Raw genomic sequence first — 24,660 nt, 5'->3', positions numbered from 1 at the left:
GGAACAAATAAAAGCCTAGTTGGAAATGCATTCTAGCCTCAGAGTGACTTCTGTTCTTGTAAAAACAATTTTCTTTCTGTTGTTTTTGTGTTCAGCTGGAAAAAGCATGGTACTTTTGTTGTGTCATCTTGGGTTACGTTGTCGTCATTATGTTATACCTTCTTATTTAGCAATTGACAAAATGTCTCTCTTAGGTGACAATTAGTCTGTTTGAATCTAAGACATTAAATCCAAAGACTGCAGCCAGAGGCTCTGGAGCAGGGGTGGGGAAACATTTTGACCAGTGGGCCACACTAAGGGTTCTATAATTTGACAGAAAGGGCCGGATCAGGAGATGCATGGAGTGTTTTGTCATCCACCTCATCAGAGAAAGAAAAAACATGAAAACTTGCTTTAATTTGGATTTAAAATAGATGAATATGTATTTTTTAACACAAACCTTTTTGGAGTTTTTGTTTCAAAACTGTGACTTACATGCATCGATTAAAAAAAAATGTCTTCACCAAAGTGGTCATGCTTATGTTGGATAATAGAAGAAGAAAAAAGATGATGGTGCTCAAAAGTCATAATAATAGAAAACACAATGTTTGTCTATCTTGTCTATTCAGCTTAAATAAACCTGCTGCAGGATGATGTTTGTGGCAAAGGATGTATTTTATTTTGAAAGAAACTTGAAAGTCTTCTGTCAGAAAAAATATAATTCAATTATTGTAAATATTCCAAAGCTAAATGTTATAAATTAATGTCTTGATGGCCACAAAAACACAAGTAAGGAAACCAAATCTATTTTTCTTGCTACTTTGCGGCTCCCACTGTGCTTTGGTCAGTAAAAAAAATGCTCTTTTTAGCACTAAAGACTGCAGAACCCTGATTTAGAGGATATTGCTGAAATCTGGAATTATGATATCCATGGGATGTGCTACAGTAATAATTACACTCTTAATGATTTTTCTGTATTTAAGAGTCCATATAAAACAGCTTACACACACATTGAAACCCCTAAGGAACACTAAATGTATGTGCCCACTTATGCTGTGAAAAGCAAAAATTGTGATATTTTGTGATGCTAAAGAAACTCTCAGCGTACCTGTCGGTAATGAATGGATTGAGTTTTTGAGTAACCTGAAGACATTGCATTAGATGCAATATTTCTTTCTCTCCAAAGCCAGTGCTGAAATATTTATACACACTTTTATAACTTCTAGAATAATAAGAAAAATACTATTAATTACTTGCAGCTTGTCTGAAACTCAGCTGCACGCCTCTTAACCAGGACCAAAGAGAAGGAGCCATTACTCCAATTTTGAAATCCAGTAGGATCGATGTTAGGATTCTTTTATTAGTTTATAAATGTCTTCAGACTGAAAAAAACTGTTGGTGCAGACAAAGTCCACCTAATTTGGTCCAGAATTAGCCCTAAACCTCGCATTTGATCTGTATTTAGACTGCCACCTACTGGTCATTTTTTAACTAAAGCTTGTAAACAAAACCATGTGACTAAAGATCTGTTCAGTCATTGGTCAAGAATTATGAGGGCGGGGCATAGCAACATTAATAGAAGTCCTAAGCTTTGGATTCCTTGTTGTGATATTTCACTTATTCAAACTTTACATTTGACCAGTTTTAAATGTCTGAATCAGCGTCACTTTTGGCTGCTACTTTGGTACGGCGGAGTACTGCAAGGTGGTTACTGCTATAAATGTACGCAGATAAGTGTTTATGACATATAGATTGGTGAGAAAACTGTGAGAAACAATGAGTATTACGTGAAAAATTGGTTTTATGAACCTGCATTCATCCATCATCATTGCTCCACGTGCATCAGCTGCTTTTCCTACTCTGTTTATATTCCATAATGCCCAGCAATAATGGCTGTTTTGGATCAGTAGTTCCGCTTTAAGAATTACGTCAAATCGGACTGAGGAAACTCAAGCAAACCAGAGTTCAGTCCGATTGAAGGCTAGCCGAGACTTACTCGAAAGATGAATCAGAGAGCGGTTCAAGGTCCACTTGGATATATTCAGACTGAAAGTTTGTTCTGAATTTGTTCAGGAGAAACAAAATCTGGCTAACTTTAGTTTAGAAGAACCAATTATGTCTATTCAGAATAAACTCTAAGTAGAATTGGACTTTCATTAAAAAGCAAAAAAACAAAACAATTTTAGTTGGTAACTCCCAAGAGTTGTCAGGTTCAAATCTGCTGGTGCCCAAGGTCAGAACAAAGGCTTCACCCACTGTAGAGTTTTATAAGAGAAAAACTCAAAACTCATCTTTTTAGCTTAGCTTTTCAGTAGTTTTACATTTCATTTTGTTTTAATTTGATTTTATGGACATTTTTTTTCAGTTTTTTTGTTTTTGTTTTTTTTAAATTATTATTATTATTATTTATTTTGCAATGTGTTTGTGCATTTGGGAGGGATTTATTATGATTACTATTTTTCTATTATTTATATATTTGATTTATTTTATGTAAACCACTTTAAGGTGTTCTGTAACAGAAAAGTTACTCTATAAATAATAAAAAAGTCCTATTAGTTGAGTATGTGAAACTTGTTCTCTGAATTGAACTCATCTCCTGGGGGAGCGGTGAACTGTTGCTTGGGAACCATTTGGTGGTTTTACCCCTGAATCCAAACTCTTAAGCAGGGAGGTATAGGGTGTATAAGTTGGCATGGATTTGAACTCATAAACTTCCAGTTTCAGGGTGGACACTGTTCCACAAGCCCATTGAAAAGAAAGTTGAATATTAAAAGTAAAGCACAATAATTTGCTTTATTTTCATCAAGTAAGACAAGGCAATAGGTTTGACTTTTGTGTGTTTAGCCTTTCCTTTTTTTAGAATGTCATACCTGCAATACAAAGAATGTTTCCTATAATAATTAAAGCTTTTAGGTCGTTTAGAAGAAGCCGTCTTATTAACCTCTGTCTGAACTGCCACCAAGAAAAGATGCTTTCGACTCGCTCTTGATCTCCATGGCGACCCCACTCCTTTCAAACCCTGAGCAGTCGTTCTCCAGCTGATACCCGCTGTGTTGCACCAGACTGTCATCACTCATCCCTGGATGGTGTTGCTTGGGTTTTCTTGGAGTGGCTTTGTTTCGCGTCTTAACGACGCGTCTGTGCAGGAGGGAGCAGAGCCGTCGTCCCTTCCTCGCCTAAATCAGACAACTTGCGTTCATTTGAGGATTTCACAATCAAATGTGATGTTAGGCGTGTGTGTGCATACATTGGTGTGTGTGTCTGTGGGTCCAGTAATGAATCCAGCGGTGCTGCTGGCATGAGCAGGGCCATGCTATTAACCTCTCCGCCAGCTAGACAGATCTCACCCTGCCTGTCTGTCTCTGGTTGGCCTAATGACACACTCACACTCTGAGCACAATGCGGACGCACACAAAAACCTGTCCTTGCTAATCAAATTTTCCACTGAAGTGAAAAGTATCCAACACTGCCCAATCATCTCTATTCAGAGGCAAAAAGCTTCAGCCGTCATTAGGGAGAAGCTGGAAAAGTACTCTTGGAAATGCTTTCAAATGGATTCATCTTCACTGTTCTTCTGCAACCAAATCAGATTTCACTATATTTCAAATCAGAAATGAGCTCCTCCGTGCCTACTGTGAAGGGTTTCCTCTCATTACAGTCACAACGGCGCGTTGAGCAGTCGTTGTGTCATGTCTTAAGCTCTCAGAGCATCGTTATCGGAGGTATGATTCACCCTCAGTTTGAGGCTTTTCCTCTGTAAAACATCATTTCAGTCTTTAAAAACTCCACAAATTGTTGCATCTATGCAGGTGTAATGACTAAAGGGGAAAAAGGGAAGTGTGATCGAGAAGAAATCCACTTCCAGTTCCTCTTCTTGGCTGTAAGTGTGTCAGTGCATGAGTGGGAAAACCCCGGCGCCGGTAGGGAAATCCTCCCAACATCGAGGAACACCTGGTCCTGTCTGTAGTCATAACAAACAACAAGGAAGGGATTAAGATTGCATTTGTATTTGTGCCAACTTGATCCCGACTCTCTCCTTCAGCATCCGTCCAAGGCAGCATCGGCGTGGCTTCGTCCTTGCGAGTCCCTCTTTCAGCTGAACTTTAGTGGAATGCTCCCCCATGTGTCCCTCATTAAGGTTACGGCCTGGGACGGACCGGCAGTAATATCCAGCACACATCATCCCATCTGTGAGCTGACCGAGACAGGCGTAATGTGGAGAGGAGGGTGCATTTGGCAAGCCAGAGGACATAAAGTTAGTTAGAGGTTTCTGCCGTGTGAGTTCATTAGACGGAGGGCTGCTGGGAGATGGGTGTGAGACCTCTCCGAGCTAAATTAAGAGGCTGTAGCTGAGGAGCAATCGGAGGAACTGGAAAAATATTGTGAGGATAGTCTGTCTGGCCTGATTGGGATTCTTTTGGTTAGAATTTCATACTGTAGGAATGATAGAAACTCTGGCTTTCATATGGTTGATGTCACAAAGTCCTATTTATCTAGATAGAACTATTTCAGATGTGTGACAAAGCATAATTCAGTCACAATAGCATATATTTTCACCTGAAATATTTCACGGGAATTGTTATGGGATCTATTAGTAGGTCCGCACATTAAAAGTTTACCTGATCGTTCCAGTGAGAACACACTTCCTTTGTTTATGTTACCTAATGCTATATGTTAACAGTCTTTTCTTCACTTCCTGGTTTTTCAGTTGATCCCATTATGATTTAGTTGACTTAATTGTTCTAAATTCATAGTAATATTTCTGTCTGAATTGTTTGTTTGAATATTACTGTTGGTTTGTGAGTGTCTTTCTTTCTACATTTCTTTCTACATTTTGCTTATGTAAGCTGTTATTCCCGTTAAAAAATATATTGATTCGATTGCTAATTGGGTCAGCCGGGTGAGAAGGAGGAAGACCAGCTATAAAAGGACCCCTAACTCTGTTGGTGGTGTGTTTTTCCTCAAGGATGTTGTGAATGTACCTATGTGACCTAAACATATAGAAGAAGAGAAATACTACTCCTGGTGTAGACAGCAGTTTTTTTTACACCCTACAGGCACCCCTACCACCTTTAAATGCCCCTACATTTGGAGGGGTAGGGTGAAGTCGTAGGGGTAGGGGAAGAATTTGAATTTGTCCTTGATGTCATATAATTCCAGCCGGGCTCAAACCGCAATTATTAATTTCTGCATTGAGATTAGTTTTCCAGCGGTTGGCACTTTTGTGTTTTGAAAAGGACACTATCCAATGCCAGTCCCTGATTGGTCAAACTGGTTTAACTCTCAACGCACATTCAAAGGCGGCACGTTTTGTACAAGAACTCTACAATGGTTGTTGAAACTTACATAACAATGCATGAACGCAAGAGTTATGAATATATACATATACCTGCGTTTACATAGACTTTTCATTGGAAGTGGTCGTTTGAACGGATGTTTCCAAGCCCAGTGTGAACGTAGCATTGGTGTTTCGTGTTCTGCCCTATCTCTGCTCTAATCAGCCCAAACTAGGTTGAAATTTCTCTTCGTAGTTAACACTGGCACATTTACAGAAATATCCATGAATGTACACTGTCCCTGTCCAAATAAATATTAAATTAAATGAAAATTAATTGCTGCTATTGTTTCAGCAGGTTCCGCCGTATGGCCAACAGGCGATGGGAGGCTACAGCCAGCAGCAGCAGCAGCAGCAGCAAGGGGGGCCGCAACAAGGAACCCCTCCATACTTCAGCCCCCCTCAGCAGACGCCTGCAGGCCCTACCCAGAATTCTTACCTGCAGCCTCGAGCTCCACAGCAACAGGTGCCATGTCACACACACTGAACATCCCTGCATGGGAAGAGACGTGCATTTTGCTCCGTCAGGCTGTTTAAAGAAGCTCAAAACGAGTTCACCAAATGTGCAAATAAAAAAGGAAAAGCTTTAAATGCAGTCCATAGCAACAGACAGATCCATCACTGTGCATTTCTGTTCAACATTTCCAGCGGCTGCAGTCAGAGCAATCCCAATTTTCACAACTACAAAGGCTGCAGATACACATCAAGAACTTATCCTGCCAAGTTTGAGAGTGCTTTTCTGTCAAATATTTCCACTGGGAGGCCGAGATTCAAGTGGTTGTTTTTGAGCTGAGTGAAAGCTACCCATGTGTTTCCCATCCACTCTGCAGCCAGAAGGATCTATCAGCCTGCTTGGAGTAAATCTGGCTTGTAGCCCTGTGCCGAATCATTACTGTGCAGAACAAGTAAAATGAAAAAAAAAAAAAAAATGGGACAAGAGGGGGAAGACTGCTGCACAATTGGACAGGAAAGGACAGATCAGATGGAGCAAGATGGAAAACAGAAGATTGGATGAATTTAAGCAGACTGGTCAGATGGGAGAGAAGTTTCCTTCAGGCCTGCATGTGAGATCAGTATCATGTTTGATAAAGCCTGTTTGGGCTGATCAATACTGACTCTATCAGTGCATATCCAGTCCTAATGCATAGTGCTGTAAAATATGGAAATGCAAAATAATCTAAATTTTTAGTAAAAGTTGGATTCCTTTTTAATGCAAAAGGGTCAAATTTAAATAAAACAATAATTAATACATATTTAAAATACATTTAAAAATATTCAAAATCAATTTCTTGTTTACACTCAGTCCACAATTTATGTGTGTATATCTCAAGTTTTGTTTTGAAACATACGTCCTTTAATTTATTTAGGTAAAAAGTAGGATAAAGTGAACAATTCCTAGTTGCACCTATTGACTGTATGTGAGATCTGGACTGAGTGACCCTTCTCCCTCATGGAAGTACCCGCTGGTTTCAAGAACTCCCATAGACTTACATTGAGAGTCAAACAGTTTTTACTCAATCCTAATCCTAATTTGTCTTTCATATTTTTTACTCTAGTGCAAGTTATTTGCAGTATTTTTCACACTAACCTTGTTTGGAAAATGCTACACATTAGCCACATTAGAGACGTTAGCCGCGTTAGCAAGTTCACAATACCTGTAACTCTCAGTCTTGTTTGCAACACAAATAAATAGCATGGTGACACTGCTAAAACAAACAATTCTGTGACTACGCTAACTCCCAACCTGATAAGTATCACATAAAAAAACACAACCTGTCACCATGACATGCTAGCTGCATTAGCATTTTCACAATTTCCACAACTCAAATATGGCCAATTTTGTTTGTAGCAATTAAAACAAACTGACATTGTTAAAAAAAATGTCACTGTAGCAATGCTATTTCCTAACTTTGTTGTAATATGTAAAAAAAACAAAAACAAAATACAGTCCAACACTGCTACATGTGTTAGCTCCATTAGCATATTTACATTACCCATTATGGGCTACCCATGTTTGCTACACATAAAAAAAAAAAAAAAACATCCATGTGTGCTAACTCCTAACCTTTTAAGTAACACAAAAAACAGAGTCCGACCCCACTACATGTTAGTCTTGTTGGCATATTTACAAAAGTTTTGCAACCCGGAAAAGAAAAAAAAAACAAAAGAAAAACACACTGACATTTTGACAAAGCACCATGTGCCTCTCAAAAAACACTTTAGATTTAACTACATTTAATTCATATACAAGGCTCTCCGGATTATAATCCGGATTATAAAGAGCACTGGCGTTTCTATCGAAACAATCAGAAAAATGCACCTTATTGTGTGGCAAATATGATAAATTATAAACTAGTTAATCAGATGGCTCAGATGGTGCTTGCTGGCCCCCATGTTAAATGTTTGAAATGTTTGACAGATTTTGGACCAATCACTGCTTACTGATGTTACCTGGCTCCAACATGGCGGCGTCCGTAGTACGAAGAAATGACGACTGAATTGACTTAATTTCATTGGAACTAGAAGTAAACTGTTTTCTATTGGTGATGTCACACCCACTCGGTCCGCTTCTCATTTACAGTCAGTGGAGGAACCACAATCACAAATCTATGCATGGAGAAGGAATTCATTAAGCTTATGTAACATAATTTTAGACTAAATCCAGGGGAAAGGCATACAGTTAAAGGCTGTAAGACAGGTTAAAGAAACCTTTTAACATGAAAAACTGTCACTCATATGTCCAAGTTTGAAGTAAAGATCAAACAGCCGAAGCCTTGTCACATCAGGTTTCATATTCCGCACTTGTAGGGTATATTATGTTTGTTGAATAGTTTCATAGTTAATTTCTGCTAAGAGTGAGTGTGAAGGACAAATCAAGTAAAATAATCATGTTCAAGCATATACTTGTAGTAAAGGTTGGATTTTATAATACAGTAATTACTGCATTCCTGATATAAGCAGAGTTTTAAGAGGCAACGGTATTCATATTTAATAGTTAGTTTAACCTTTATATTGGGACCCATTTTTAAGTATGAAAATGGGTCAATTTTGCCCCGAACACAATATAAGGGTTCACGGTTATACTAAAGTATAAAACCTGAAATCAGCGTTTTAAAATTATAGATGATAGGCAAAAGTGTTTTACGTCTGAGAAAGATAGTGGATTACATATGTTGGGTTTAACTGCTTCAGAGCCAACACACAAATGCACCATAAAAAGGAGTTTCAAAGCATCTGCATAACTTTTCAGCATCTTTTGTGTTTTTTTAATCAGCTCTGACATGTCGGTCACTAAAGAACGTCTTCCATATTAACGCACAAGCTTTGGTTTCTCTCTAAAGAAAGGACTTTCTTCTTTTAGCACGCTGACCTACACAGGCGACATTATTCACCCTAACAAGGAGAGGCGGAGATCTGTGGCTGCGCCGACACTTTGTGACAGTAATGGTGTGCTTTCATCATCGCAGATGATGTGGAGGCATTTGACCCATGCTGACATTTGTATAACAGGTATAGCTTTTGCAAAACCCTCTGATTGGCCGGAGCCTGGCTTCACCTTGATTGGTTGCCATGCCAACCCCTCCACAGACAGAGTAGCTGCTTTCTTAATGTTTCCCGCTGTAATGCATGCACTCTGCACTAATGGAGACTGTTTCAATCAGTGTGCACGCTGTTAAAGCTGCATAAAGGACTCCACACCTTCAGCCGCCACTGCATCAGTCTGCTGCTTTTTACCTGCAATCAAGAAATCCTCTCTATGACTTGCGGCTATAGCACTTTCAGTGCTTTAGAAAGCAGGCCATGTATATTATCATCAAGCGCTATGTATTAACATGTTTACATTAGCATGGCTCATGAATCCAATGCATGAAACTTGTGCAGGGATTTAAATCTGGCTCCAATTCTTCATGTTAATTCAAAAATAATTACTAAAAATTCACATTATTGATCATTCAAAACCCATGACATTTAACACATGACAAAAACAACCTTGTGCAGTGACATTAAGACAAAGTTAATTGTCCATTGATTTAGTGTGAGAGGAATTTAGAGACGGGGAATAAATACCAGAAAATGTCGGACTTCATTTGAATAACAAAGAAACGTGTTTGCTTTTTTTTGGATGAAAACATGAATTGAACTCGCAAAGTAAAAGTGGCAAAGATTATCCAAAAAAAAAAAAAAACAACCTTTGATTTGAGCTCCAACCTTGTGTTACTTTTTTAGATTTGTGCTGCCTGCGTGTGTGTCAGTTTTTCCTCTGTGTGTACACTAATCAAGCGAATGTGCTGCAGCAATTCTGAGCTGTGAAAAGGTCAAACAGCGACCTTTTGTCTGTGATTCTGGGCTGAAATGAGACATGATGTGAGCCACATGATGCGAACGGATTACACGCGCACACACTTGCCAGCGCACGCCAGATTACCATGCAATTGCAGTTTTTGACCCCTGTTTTTTGACCCCGCATTACTCTCAGAAATCCAAGCTGAAAAGTTCTTTATTTTGCTCTTCCGCCACTCTCAGCAAGTTCCTTCTACCCCCTACGTACTACACTCCCATTAACCCCAGCCAGAGGACATCCTCCAGCTGATGGAACCATTCCAGTTCCCTTTGACACAGAATTTGCTCTGTAACCGACCGCTATTAGCTAGTTTTGTAACAAATCGAAGTGAAAATGCTGCCTTTCTTTGAGTTTATTGCACTGCTGTGACCTCATCTGATTGCAAGGAGCGAAGCAGTTTAAAAGCACATTTCTGAGACTCTCGAAAAAAAAGGAAAATAAAAATAAATGTTGCCTCGCAGGAGGGAAGACTTACGAAAAGAATAAATAGAGGAATCTGAATGCACATGTCAGATTAGCAGATATTTTTAAACTGATTGGATGTTGATTATCACATTAAAGGACTGCTATTTCAGAAGCTCATTATTTGGATGTAAACATGTCATTTTGTCAATAACGTGAAGCAGGGATCTTCACATTTGCAGTTGTTGTCACTTTTTTCAAAGACCCACTTCATCAAAAATCATGTTTTTTTATGTTTTTGGCATCTTTTTGTAGCATTTTTCTCATGAAGGAGGACCTATATGAAGATTAAAAGCTTAAAAATATTTCTCTGGTTATTTCTTTATTGAAATTGTTGTGAATCAGGCAAAAAAACTCTGTCTGAAAAAGATTGTATTTGTGATGTAGAAGATGCGCTGGGTGGGCCCCAAGCTCCCTGCTCCACTCTTTGTGTTGTACTGGTATTGTTAGGTTGGGGTTGTGAGGAACGGTAAGCCAGTTAGAGAGTGTAAACAGAGCTCTCAGCAACGGGGAGGGTTGATCTGTGCCAACAGTCCCATCCACAACTCAGAGACAAATAAGTGTGAATGCTTTCAGCTGAATCTGGCTGCTGAAGCTGTTGTAGCTGTTAGCTTAAAACGCTCAAACTCTAGGCTAAAACTGCAGGAGCTGTTAGCTGAAAACACTGTAACTAAAAATGTTGGAGGAATTTTGATAATACTAAAGTAGTTAAAAAAAATTGTGGTTTGCTTAAGCAAAAATGTTTAATAAGTAACTGAAAACATTCACTTAAAATGCTAAAGCATTTGGCTTAAAGATAAGCTTAAGTGCCAAAACAACATTTATAATTAAAAATATACCTGACTTAACTAAACAAGCTCACATAATGCAAATGCAATGGCAAGATGTTAAACTAGCATAAAAAAATGTTAAAATGCATAAATCAGCCAAAAAAGGTTTCGTATTGCTAAAATATTAGCTTGACATCAAATTAGCTGAAATGGCCTATATCATGCTATTCTCAAGGCTTTTTAGAGTACATTATATCCACATATATGAAAATCTTTTATTTTTGGAACATGAAAGAACAAATTTTTAATTAAATGTGAGGTTTTTTTGCAAACTCCTTTTCCCACCTGGAAGTAAAAGGACTCAATCTCTGAGGCACTGCCTTTCGCTCTTCGTGGATGCCGCCCATTTCATGGCATCAGCCTAGAGCCGGCCTCGGCAGTGTGTCTGCGTTTCGCCCATAAAAGCAAACACCATCCAAATTTTTGCAAAGATGGATGTGTTTATAAAATCAAAGCATTTTGCAAAAAACCACTAGCTCTGTGGAGAAAGTGGGTGTTTGTGTTAGCCTGGGGGCGGTGCTTGCAGCGCAGACTTTTCCTGAAATGGGTTGTTACCCACTTTGTTACATCTGGTGCTCAGAGAACAGGTTTTCGGAGGAATGCTCAGAGATGCATGAATAAAGCAAAAGTTCGGTTGTTTTTTTTGTGAGCAGTTAACATTATAAAAGACTTAAAAGTTAAAAAAAAGTAGATTTTGCATGGGACAGGCCCTTTAAGAAAACCCAAGTAGATTCCAAATTAGCTAAATGAGTTAGCATAATGCAAACATAATAGTTGAAAGACAAATTAGAAAAAAGTGGAAAGTTTATAAATTAGATAAAACAGCTAGCTTGTTGCGTGAATAGTAGCTAAGCTCCAAATTAGCCTCCCACCAAAAAATACTCAGTAGTTTCCAAATTATTCAAAATAATACTAAAATAAGACTAAAATAAAAACTAAATAAATTGGTCAAAACAGCTAGCATAACACTAAAACAACTAAATACCAAATTAGCCTAAAAACTGCAAAAACGTCTGATTTATCCAAAACAACATTTCTAATGAACTACTTCCACACTATAGAAACTGTTTCCAAGAAAATGACTAAAAACAGAATAATCCTAATTAAAAGACCACTGGGAACATTTTGAAAATAGATTGAAAGATGACTGGAGAGGGTCTTTAAATTACACAGATGTTGTAAATATAGTAACTCCTTCTAAGTGTAGTACACATAACACAAGAAGTGCATAATATCCCGTTACTGTTTACACATTCTCCCTTATAAAAGCAGAAACGGAGGAGGCTGTTATTTGAAGAATCCAGAGATAATCTTTAATGGCTTGCTTGTTTTACAGGGTGGTATTCGGCAGACAGAAAAGACCTGGAATACAACACTGGCCAACTGCCAGACTTAAACTCATAACACCGTGAGAGCGTGTTTCTGGATTTGATCTGCCTCTCCATGGAGGACACAGCATTTAATTTTCATTGAGAAAGCACTGTGTTAAATTGGTGTTTATAGAGTAATAACATTATACAGATTATGGCCTTGTTTTAGTTGTGCTTGAACTGGATATAACACGATCCGCATGTGTGTGAGCGGTATCAATGTCAGGATTTGACTGCCTGGTCTTTGAGAAAAAAAAAAAAAAAAAAAAAGGAAGTCGATCCTTGTAAGATTCACTTCCCATACTAAAACTATCTATCTGGTCTCCTGTGTGAAACTGATCCCAATTGCTCTATTGACTTTTACTATTTCCTCTTCCTGTCTTAGAGTAGGCTCTGGGGACTGCTGCTTTGGCATAGATGAACTCTCAGCAGATTGGAGGAGACATGCTCACTGTACAGGGACCAGCATGTATGAGAGCTGATTCACCAGGGTTAGAGGCTGTTTAGCTGTGAACTTAAGCACATATTTTTCACTTTGTTTGTTGACAAGAAAATTATGTTTTTGCCTGACAGGTCAAGCTTAGAATGCCAAGAAACCTTCTCATTAGATTAGCCGGAGACGGTTAGACGGCAAATAAAAAAGGAATGCCAGTTTTTTTTGTTTTTTTTTATTTACAGGAGTGTTTATAGATCCAATGCAAAGAAAATTGTGTTTTTTAACATGTTTTTTGGCATTTTTTCTGATGGTGGAGGACATACATTAAGAAAATTAAGCTTCAATTTGAATTTTTGAGTATTTATTCTAATTGTTGTGAATCTGGACAAAAAAATTATACTTGAAAAAAAAATCCAATTTGTAACGTCCACCATTTTTGTTGAACCTGATAATGTTAAGTTGGAGTAGTGAGGAGCTGTAAGCTAGCGGGAGAGAGTGTAAACAGAGAGCTCTCACCAATGGTGATGGGAAGGGGGGGTGGGGTTGCTCTGTGCCAACAGTTCCACCCACAATTGAGAGGTGAATTTCTAATGAACTCCTGCTGCTCTGCAGAAACTATGTCCTAGGTTTTGGGATTTGGGCTAAAAATTGCAAAGTCACAAATACAGACCACTTTTAAAACAAATGAAAAGGGGTGGGACTTAAACAAACAGACACATTACACAATAGACCCACTTTTTAAAATAGGATTTATAAGAAATGACTTTTTTTGAATGTTGGTTTGATTTTTTTCAGGTGTTTTCTCGTCTTATGAGAAGTTAGGATCTAATAACGTTCATAACTTACAGTTTTGTCTTTTTTTTTCTATTTCCTGTCTGTCACTTCTCCCACCGACTGGCTGCAGCAGCGGGCCGCTTCCCGCGCACCTTCACCACCCCCACATTTAATCACACCAGGTTAATTAAAAGGCCATCGTGCCTTTCCGCAGCCTCCCCCCCCCTGGCTTTATTACCCCCTCGCCGTACACCGACTCTGCTGCCTCAGCCGCCTCCTCACGTTTGCGCTTTCAATCACACGGAAATGGGAGTTCACCTTGGCGATGGCGGGGAAGCAGAAGGGCCGAAACAGAGGAAATGAGAGAAAGGAAGGCGAGCGAGGAGACATTATCGTGACTTGGTGGTGGTGGAGGGTTAAAGTGTGGGGGGGTGCAAGGGATGTGGGTGGGGCACCTAAAGTTCAATGTCATTAATTGGTCAGCATTTGAATATTAGGTGAAGAAGTCTGTTAATTAACGGGATAATAAAAGCGCCGCTGGCTGAAAAGGGGGTGGACAAAAGGGGGAGGGAGACGCAGCAGAAATGGAGGGCATATGGCGAGATGGGAAGGAGGAGACAGGGAGACGGAGCGAGGCTGGGCGCGATGTGATAAGAGGGAGAGAGACGTCCGTGGGTAAAGGTCTGGCAGTGGTAATTTGCGGAGAGCCGCGTTAATTGTCATAACCTTTTAAATGGCAGAGTTTATCGGAGTCCTCTAAATGTCCCTGCATATCACCACGGCAACCCTAGGCCTGCTGCACCCTGATTGGCTGCTGCCGAGGAGCACTTAAGCTTGATGAGTTTTCAGCAGAAAGGAAGTGATGAAATTGAAAAACAAAACATATATAAACCGTATAGAATGTGTCATTTCAGCGCCTGTGTGCGTGCGTAAAATAGCGAGGAGCATGTTTTCCAGACGATATTTTTAATTTCGTTTTTTTTTTTTTTTTTACCTTCACATTGACTGACACTTGCTAATTGCTCGGCCAGAATCCGGCACAGATTTTTTTCTTTTTTTTTTTAACCCTCTCTTCTTTTTTTTTTTTTTTTTTTGATTTATGTTTGTTTTTGTACGGCTGAGCTGCAATTCAAATGCAAATGAACAAGAACGAGAGAGGTGTTTTTGGAACGGTTAGGACAATCATAATGGCTCTGGAAAAAAGGGGGCCGATAATTAGCGGCGCAGCACCCTAGGGGCCTCATTTAGCTGCCATTTGTTTGGAAATGCCGCTACATTTGTTCGTGGATACCGACTTCATAGACAGAAAGAGAAAAGGAAAAAATGCCCTCAAAAATGTCAACATAGCGCTCGCCAACATTTCGCCACTGTTCCTCCTTGTTTTAGCAAAAGTCGTGCGGGTTTGGGTTGATGTCCTCTTTAGCGGCGTGCCAAAGCTAGTGAAGTGAATGGGTGGAGAGGGGTGGGCATTGACAGCGACTTGCAAAGACTGTGTGAAGTGAGGACAATTTAAAGGCAGGCTTTTGTTTGATTAGACGAACAGAAATGAGCGCTTCAGCTACGCCGTCTACATTACACAATCATAAAAAGACTAAGTAAACGTCTATAAACCCGTGTTCAAAACCACCACATTCACCCATCACTACGCGTCAGTTTTTAACTCCGCTCTTGGGTTATACGTACAAAACGTGGAATTACTGAACGCACACTTAAAGTTTAACCAGCTGAGCTTCCGACTTTGAACATAAAAACAGCTGAACTTTGGCCATTCCAGGAAGATTTTAATTCATGAAAGCACCAACCATTTTGAAAATTACTCATGAAGGAAAAATTAATGATTGGAATGATATGACACCAAGTCTTTCATATATTGGAATAGAGCTGTGAAAGTAAAAAGCCTTGAGCAAGATTAGCGATATTTGCACCAGTTTACTATTTCACACCAAACCTCTTCCAACTCTAGGGGGCAGACATCCACTAGTAAATAGCAGAAAAGCATAAGAAGAAGAAGATGCCCCTTCTCCACTACTCACTGCTAGCTGATCCAGTGTGAACACCACAGTCTGAATGCACTTTAAGGAAATCGCATAAAGTGCTTTCTTGAACACACATTCAACGCGTCTGTTGTGAATCTGCATCAATCTTGAAGCCAGTAATAGACAAGGCATTTGACACACGTTCAAAAAAGGTTCCTGAACATGCTTTTAGCATATGGTGCTGTTGCTACCCGATACTAGCACATGTACTCACAGTTGGAAGAGGCTCTGTGTGAAATTTTGGAAGACATTTTCTTCCACAGCTCCATTCCGATAAACGAAAGCCTCTCTGTCATATCATGCCGATTTGGCACAAACTGCAACTATTTTCAAACGGTTGACACTTCTTTGAATTAAAAGTGAGGCTACCCATACATCACTACCAAATGTGAGTCTTTGATTGGTCAAAGTTCAACTAGTTTAGCTTTTAATATGTGTTTAACGGACGCGTTTTGTACGTGGAGTCTGAAAATGTGAACGGGTGTGAACTGAGCATAAAGCTACATTCACACTGGGCACGTGTTGCAAAATCAAGTATGCTGTTTTATGAGCGTGCATTCAGCTGGTGGTTTTCACACTGGATCAGCACAGGACAAGCAGGAAGTAGCATTGAGAGGATTCTTCTTCTTTTGCTTTTTCTTACTTTTTACTAGTGATGTCTGCCACCTACAGTTGGAAGTGGCTTGGTGTGAAAATTCAAATTCAAAGTCCCTCAAATCTTGCTCCAGGCTTTTTCTTTCACAGCTCTATTCCGATATATACATGATTTGGTGTCATTTAACTGCAATTATTAATTTCTTCTTAGTGATCATGTTTACAACCGTTGGTACTTTCATGTTCTAAAAAGGACAATATAAAGTCAATGGACATGACACTACCAAATCAGTCCCTGATTGGTCAAAGTTCTGCGTTTTCACTATTCAGCAGTCAAAAGTTCAACCAGTTAACTTCCAGTGGGAATGGACTTAAAAACTTGTGTAGACTTTTCATTGAAAGTGAACACAGTTGATGCGACCAATGAGAACACACCTTAAGGGAAATATGCCGCTGACTGTAGACTGGGACGTTTAAGTCTGCAAATGTGTGTTCTCTCTTTTTATATGCACAAGAATAAACGTGCGCTTGCAGTATGTGTGTGCATGTGTGTGTGTTTTGTGCATCTTGAGTCAAAGCTCTGGTCTTCTCTTGTAGTCTCTTTGTACTAAAGGTCAGGGGGATTGCTGAGATAGAATCCAATCTGAAGGACACAATACTAGAACAGGCCCTGCTACAAATGGACCTATTAAGACACACATACACACACTCAAAGCTGGGTGGGCACACTTTCACTCAAACTGCCAATGCTGTTGGGTAATAATAATAGACCATGTCATTGTTTGGACAAAAAAAATAGAAAAAAGTGATATATTAGTACATTTGGACAGGCTGGAGAGGTGGTTAAAGGAATAGGTGTAAAACCAAATCAGAGTTTCCTGTTTTTCAAAGCCGTTCCCTCAAACCCTGATTGTTGCTTTAATTATGATGCCGTCAGCCTGATTGGTGCATGTGCCTAACTGCACGTCTGAACCGTCACGTGTGTCCAACGCCGGGTGATGAATATGGATGTCCCCCCTCCCTCCCTCCCTCCCTCGGGGGACCACTCAGACCAGTCATATTTTTAACAGCATTTCCCGTTTTGACAGCTTCCCCAAATGAAAGCTAAATTAAAAAAATATCTGCTTTTAGTAGGAATTACTGGCAGAAAGCAAACCATTTACACACACACAAAAAAAAGAAAAAAAAACTATCACTCTTCAGAACATGGAAATTTGCATATTTGTGCTTCAGATGACGGAGGCTCCCTGTCCTTGTAAGGTGGAGGCTCCGGTGTCCATGGGGTGTGTGTGTGCGCTGCCGGGTTAGTGTGCAGGTCTCTAACACACGCAATTAAGCTTAATTTTTAATGAATATTAATGACATTAGCATGAGATTTTGTGGAGATGTGCATCTGCCAAGGTGGAGGGGAAAAGGAGGGATGACTAATTCATTAAGTAGTCAGGAGAGGAGCTGTGGAAGCGAGGGATGAGGGCAGAGGGATGGAAGTCAGAGCTGGAGAGAGAACTGGGGGTGGATTTAAAAAAAAAAATAGGGGGATACGGGTGCATGAAGACTAATGATGCAAAGTTATCAGGACACTAATGAGGATCTATGGTAGTGACCCCACAAAGAAGAGGATTTCTTAAAAAGATTTAAAAAAAAAAGGTAAAAAAAATGTTGGAAGCTTCTTCTATTGTTTAGCGATGAAACAATAAATTAGGATTGATGGGAGTCACTGCTTGAACATGGAAGGTGTGGAAGAAACCAACCCAGAAGGCCCAGCGCGCTCCTCCTTGATGAGGTGTGAAACACCAAAATAGAAAGTGTTAAATTGATTCTTCCATGATTACTATTAGGGCTACCACTGTTTCCTCGGCTGTTAATGGACTCCAGCTCTTTATATGGGAAAGAAAATTTCCCCTGTGGCATAAACCGTAATACTACAGTTAACTTAAAAACGGGATGACTTTTAACGCAGGTAAGCTTTTCAAAAGCGACACATTTTCAGTTTTTTTTTGTTCCCCCCCCTTCCTGAGTTTGTGGGATCAAGGTGCTGCTGCAATATTGATTAAGTTCTGCATAAAGCTTTTCCGCCTCTATATATTACAGCACATTCAGCAGTCATCTATTCAATCAAATCTAATATTACACTGCCTCTCCACACAGCTGTCTAATAGCATTTAACTCACAGTTTGATTCCTGCATTCCCTCATGTACTTCAAACGCCTGCCTTCAATATCCTTCATGCGCTTCTACTGTGCCAAGATGATGTCTTTTTTTTTTTTTTTTTCAAAAGCATGGAGGATGAATGAGCGCGGCTGGCTGAGTATGTGTGTGTGTAAAGACAGGATTAGCTGTGGCCTTAGGCTTAAGGTATGGAGTGGAGTGTATTTTAGTGGCTTCTAAATTAACTGGGAAATGGGATTTTGAGACAATGGACTGGAAAAAAACTCAAATGAAAGGATGCACTCGCAGCACTCTTTCATTTGCCTCTGATGCTCTCTCACTTGTGATTTTCAAACGCTCCCATTCCTACTTCTTGTTTGTTTCTCATTGAACCCCTGTTACATCTCTGTTTTTTCCCTTTTAATCTTACAGTAGAGCATGTAAAGAGATGGATGATGGGAGTTGGGGGTGGGCTTACTCAAAGGCCAATTTCTGATGAATTGCTGCCACTCTATGTCCTCAAAAAACAACATAGTTTTTTTCAATTTTGGCTAAAAATTAGTGATGCACCAAATATTCGGCCACAGAATATATTCAGTCAAATATTGCCAAAAAAAGTCACATCCGACCTTCGGTGGGAGCAAGTTTATTTAATATTGACATGGAAGACAAAATCAGTTAATCAACGGATTTTCAAGTGACAGAAAGAACTGCAATTTGGACCGAATGTGGAACTAAATTATCAAGAGGGGGTTTATCTGAAGCTGAAGTAGTGTTGTTGACAAATTGATATTGTGATATGAAATATGTATTTGCTTTACTTGAAAAAAATGTTTCAAATGTATTCTTTAGCTATTTATGCAATATTTAAAAACTATGAAAAACTCAGCATCCACATTTGATGACAGTTTGATAACTATTCGGTATTCAGCCAAGCATCTTTATTATTATTCGACTTCAGCTACAAATTTTCATTTCTGTGCATCCCCCAAAAAATGGGCATAATTAAAAGACCACTGGGAACATTATGAAATCAGACCAAAAGATGAACCTGCGGCAACTCTTGATTATGCAGTCTTTCCTGTTATTACATGTGTATTACATTATTGTTACATGTATTGTGGCAGGTTATTACTTATTCCTAAGCAAGTTACTAATGGATTATGAAATGTTTCTATTAATTTCATTTTTTAAATTGTCTAAAACATTTTATCATTAACAGAAGGAAGAAAAAGACCTCAGACAAATTAGTGCTGCAACTGCGACACATTTACAACTTAGTCACACAAAGCAGTCGCACAGCAATAAAACCAGCTTGTCAATACAAATGTCCTCGGGCTATTTTACATGTACATGTTTAATCAAAGTTGTTATTAGAGTGGTTTACTGTTATTATTTCAATTCAATTACAATTATGTAAAAAATTAATTAGATTTAGATCGGATCCAGATAGCAATTTGTTTAGGTTAATGAAAACTATTCAGACGTTGGTTAATTGTTAAGAAAAAAGTGCTACATTTTGCACCAAAAATCCCTTTTCTAAACATTTTGCAGCAACTTGCAGTGAAATTATTTAGACAAAGTCATATTTTTATGTGAATTGTTTTAGCTGTCATATAAGACCTATACATGTATTAGTTCTAGTTGGTATTTTAATAGTGCATGCATGTTTACTCCAAAATTAGAAGTCTGAATAGGATTCTTATCTGCATAAACTTGGAGAGCTAAAAAATGTTTTTTCAGAAAGATTTTTTTTTTGCTGGAAATGTTCACATAATTTAAGTTTATTTAGCTAATTGTGACTATATATAAAGCATGTTTTTGTCATTTTTAGAGCATAGATTTGTGTGGAGTTGTAAAAGGAGCTTTTATTGTGAAAAGTGAGTGTAGAACTCTAAAGAATCTACAAAAGGACAGATAATTCCAAAACGATTTATAGCCTGGAAGCTTGAAAGATTACACAGTTCATAATAATTCAGTTTTCACTTGATACGTGTCCTGCTGCGAGGGATTATCTCCAGCTATAAAATGATATCACCTGGCTGACAGGAATATTGCTCACCTGCTACATAATCAGAAAGAGGATAAGAAATCAAACTGTGGGGAGAAATGGATTTTTTGAAAGTACGAAGCGGAGGACAACCGCACGCTCCGCCGTCTGCGTGTTGTGTCTGGTCGCGCCGGCACTCGCGTGTGATCCCTCGCTGATCAGTTATCACTAATCCTCCCACTCAGAGCTCTGTAACAAGTTGCCATTGTGCTGTTGACGCTTAACATGATGGAGGAACGACCTTCGCGCTGAATGAAAAGAAGAGGTAGAGGGAAGGAGGGCGAGATTCAGAAGGAGGGAGACGGAGAGGGCAACACCTCTGACAATGGGGAGAAAATTGGTTTACACTAGATAGGCTTATGATTACAGAGGGAAAGAAAATGACTCAGCTTGAACAATGGCAGCGAGTGTGCGCCTTTACATGGGTTTGTATGTGAGTGTGCATGTTTGGAGGATTAGCCAGTGGATAGACTGAGATTTGGGTGGAATGAATCAGTGGTTACAGTGTGCTGATGTGTTTGGACGGCTCTCAGACTCTGTGTGTGTGCGTTTCTTGGTGCCTCTTTTTGATTGTGACTCGATCTAACTGGAAATCGAGGAGTCTATTACAGCCCTGTAAACCCAAGACGCTCCACGTCCAAACCCTCTTTCTTATCTGCTCTGCTCGGTTATGGGGATGTTGTTATCATTGCAGAGATGAGGCCTATTTGATGATATAACTCATTTTGTTGTGGCTTCACGATTTTAGCCCAAAGTCATCCTAGAAACAAGAGAGAGAGAGAGAGAAGATATGTTAACGTCCTGTTTGTGTTTGTATACTTTCACATTCACTAATTTGTATATCAAAGAGCTGCTGCAAATATGTCCTGGAGGGATGGTATTTCACAGCTGAACCATAAAATTATTTTTTATAACCTGTCTATAAACTCAGCTTGTAGGAACACGAGTCTTTTGAAGTCACCCAAAGCACTTTCTACTGAACGTCTTGATTCACTTCTCTTGAATTTCATCCACAAAGTCACACTTGTTAGTGCCGTAATCACCCAATTTGGAAGCGTTTGTACTTCACAAAACCATAAGCAGTGCTTTTTCCTTTAATTTAGTCTCCTTAAACATAGCATTTCTTCTAACCATGTGGACTTTGAGGCCACCACAGTAGGAACTTACAGTGGAGGAAATACATATTTGATCATTTGCTATAGTTTTGTAGATTTATAGTCTCCTAGTAAAGAATGGATATGGATTTATTTGCTTTTCAATTAAGGAAATAAGTCCGCCAGTAACCATTAAGATTTCTGGTTTACACAGACCAGTTAGACTGAATTGAAGACACCTGTTTGAACTAATCACCTGTAGAGAAGACACCTGTCCACAGAATCAGTCACAGGCTGCAAACTCTCCAACATGGGAAAGACTAAAGAGCTTTCAGTAGATTTAAAGGAAAAGATTGTAGACCTGAATGGACTACAAAACCACCAGCAAGAAGCTGGGGGCTCAGGGGACATTGTCCCAAAATGTTTAGGTCTGAGAGTCTGAACCAGATCCCACCTGGTGAGGTTTCCATGATCACGAGAACAGAACAGAAATAGCCCTAATAAAACAAGAGTTAGTTGATGATTTCAAAGCAGCTGTGTCCACATTCACTAAGTTATATTTTAGACCCCAATGTGCCGGACCACCTTAATTTTGTCAATGAACACCTTTATGATTTAGAGAGTAATTGGACAATGCATTCTCACTCTCAACTCATAATATATAGATGTATGGTTCAGGCCCCCTCCAAGTTACTTTTTGACGGTTTGGGCGTCCCCAACTCTTTGTTTTTTGGCGTGGTGACTGTTCCCCTTAAATCAGGAATCCTTAACTTCCAGGCCACGAACCTTTACCGGTCCCAGCCACAAAAAGGAAAAAAGAGCATACAGTAATCAGGGGGGTCCCCAACCCTCAGGTCGGTCGCGTCTCAGTACCCTAACCCTATCCCTAACTCAGTACCGGTTCTGTGTCCGTTACTGCGTCCAGTATTGTGTCCCGAGGGACCTGTGATTTAATGGGAACAGCCAGCACGTCAAAAAACTACAAGTTAGGGACACATGAGAGGGCCAAAAAGTGACCCGAGCTATACGTCCATAAATGACGAGATGGGAATGAACATGTGTTGGATTAGAAGATTGGGCTGCATTGGCTTAGGTGGTTGAGCAGGTCGGCCAATGATCAAAGGATTGGCGGTTCGATCCCTGCTTCCTCCAGCCAACCGTCGTTGTGTCCTTGTCTCCATTGTGGCTCCACTGATGTGTGAATGCGTATGAATGTCCCGGTGATGCTCACAGGCGCCATAGGCTCTTACTGGCAGCCATGCCTCTGTCTGTCTGCCCCAGGGAAGCTGTGGCTACATCAGTAGTTTACTGTCACCAAGTATAAATGAATAATGGATATACATTGTAAACGCTTTGAGTATCTGGAAAACTGCAGATAAATCCAATCCATTATTTAAAAGGAGCTGTAGTCAGATGAGACCAAAATTCAGCTCTATGGAATCAACTCTACCGGTTGTGTTTGGAGGAAAAGAAAATGCTGCCTTTGAATCCAAGAACACCATCCTCACAGTCAAGTACAGAGGTGGAAGCATTATGATTTGGGGGCGTTTTTCTGCACAGGTCTACTTCACGCCATGCATCGTCATATCCTGAATGAAAACTTTCCTCCCTCCGACCGGGAGGCTTAAAATGGGTCGTGGATGTGACCCAAAGCAAAGAGCAAAGAAGAAGCATATCAAGGTTATGGAGTGACCCAGCCAGTCTCAGTACCTCAGTTCTATAGAATTGGGTGGAGCTGAAGCTCAGAGTTGCTAAGCACCAGCCATCAAATCTTAAAGAAGTTGTTGGGAGCAAAATTCCTCCATATATAATCAGAAACTTGCTCATCAATTACGACAATCATCGGACCTCTGGGCTCCTTTTAAGGGTTTTGGCACAAAGTACTATTTCCAGCAGGGGAGATCAAATACTTATTTCCCTTAATTCAATTCAAATACATGTATATACATTTATTGGTGTAGATTTCTTGATTTTCTATCTCTCACTGTTGATGAACCTATAATTAAGATGAAGCGGGCACACCTACTGAACCAGCAAGGGATCAAACACTTACATCCTCCACCTTCGACCTATTCTTAGGTCTGACAATCGTTCCTAAATGTGGAGCCACAGTAGGATCTCATCAAACTCCATCTTCTAAAATGTTTTTTTTTTCTCTACGTCTTTTATCTTAGGAGGTCCAACAAGAAAACTACAGCGTTAGAGGCTCAGCTTCAGGGAATTCTGGGAAACCCAATGAGGACGGCGTCGCCCACATCCGCCCATCCAGCCTCCCTGTAAGTGAACATCAGCGGTGACCGCTGCGACCAAACTAATCCTCTAAGCAGGAAACAGTCAGCATCCTCACTCAATGGCAATCTCAACTTTCACAGCTTTATTTATTTATTGTTGCGTCTTCGTGTGGTTCGCCACCATATTGGATCTCTCATCCACCCACATGCACAAAGAAGCATATGCATGGATGCAGACATTGCTTCCACTCTATGGTCAGTCTCTTCGAAGAGCAGCTTGGCTGGAGGAGGAATTGAGAACAAATGTGAACAAGGTGATCCGTTGTGTGAGATTTGGTTTCTCTAAATGTTTTTTTTTTTTTTTTTGTTCATCTAAATGCCTCCCACTCCTGTTTCCTCTCCTCAGCACTTTTAGGAATTTGGTTGAGTATTTTGGCTGCGCTTGAGGTGTTTTTGCTCTAATTTGTCAGATTATTCGGAGCAACCCAAGGAGTGGAGAAATGAACTGCTAGAAAAGCTATATTAGGAGTGCAAACTCCACTGAAGCAACAGTTTTTTTCATGTTCTGCTGCTTTTTAAACTGGTTGCTTTAATAGTTTGAATGTTCTTCACTTTAAAGCAGTCACCCTGATCTGTCATTTATCAAGGGATCCTGATTCCTCCTCTTTTTTTCTGTGCATACAGGCAGTTACACACTCTTCCCTGCCTTTTTTATTCATAGCATGCTATGTCATCTGCATTTCTTCCTTTTTTCTTCACTCTCTCCGTCCCCTCGCCTTTCCCTCCAAAGAAACACCATGAAAGTTCTCTCCCCTCTATATGCTATAATGAGAAACGGCCTTGATGTATCAACGTGCGAGAGAACAAGACGAGAAGAGCAGCCGCCGCCGCCGCTGCCGTCGTGGGGGCCGATCTGTTTGAACCAGCTCCACCATCCACCCCTCCCCGTGTTCCCTCACCCCTTTTAATCCTGGCGTTT

General features: G+C 39.8%; 1 protein-coding gene across 1 annotated transcript in view; it reads left to right on the top strand.

The window, feature by feature from the left end:
• The window catches only part of arid1b (AT rich interactive domain 1B (SWI1-like)), a gene marked incomplete in the record, with an annotated part of 225,344 nt that overhangs the window by 57,195 nt on the left and 143,489 nt on the right, over nucleotides 1-24,660 (top strand). The window contains 2 exon segments of the mRNA XM_024269837.2: nucleotides 5,610-5,780; nucleotides 23,625-23,726. Of these exon segments, the coding sequence (XP_024125605.1) occupies nucleotides 5,610-5,780; nucleotides 23,625-23,726 (273 nt within the window).

Source organism: Oryzias melastigma, linkage group LG22, assembly GCF_002922805.2.
Source record: "Oryzias melastigma strain HK-1 linkage group LG22, ASM292280v2, whole genome shotgun sequence".
NCBI lineage: Eukaryota > Metazoa > Chordata > Actinopteri > Beloniformes > Adrianichthyidae > Oryzias > Oryzias melastigma.
Note: the sequence above shows the minus strand (reverse complement) of the source record. Positions and strands in the feature narration are given on the sequence as shown.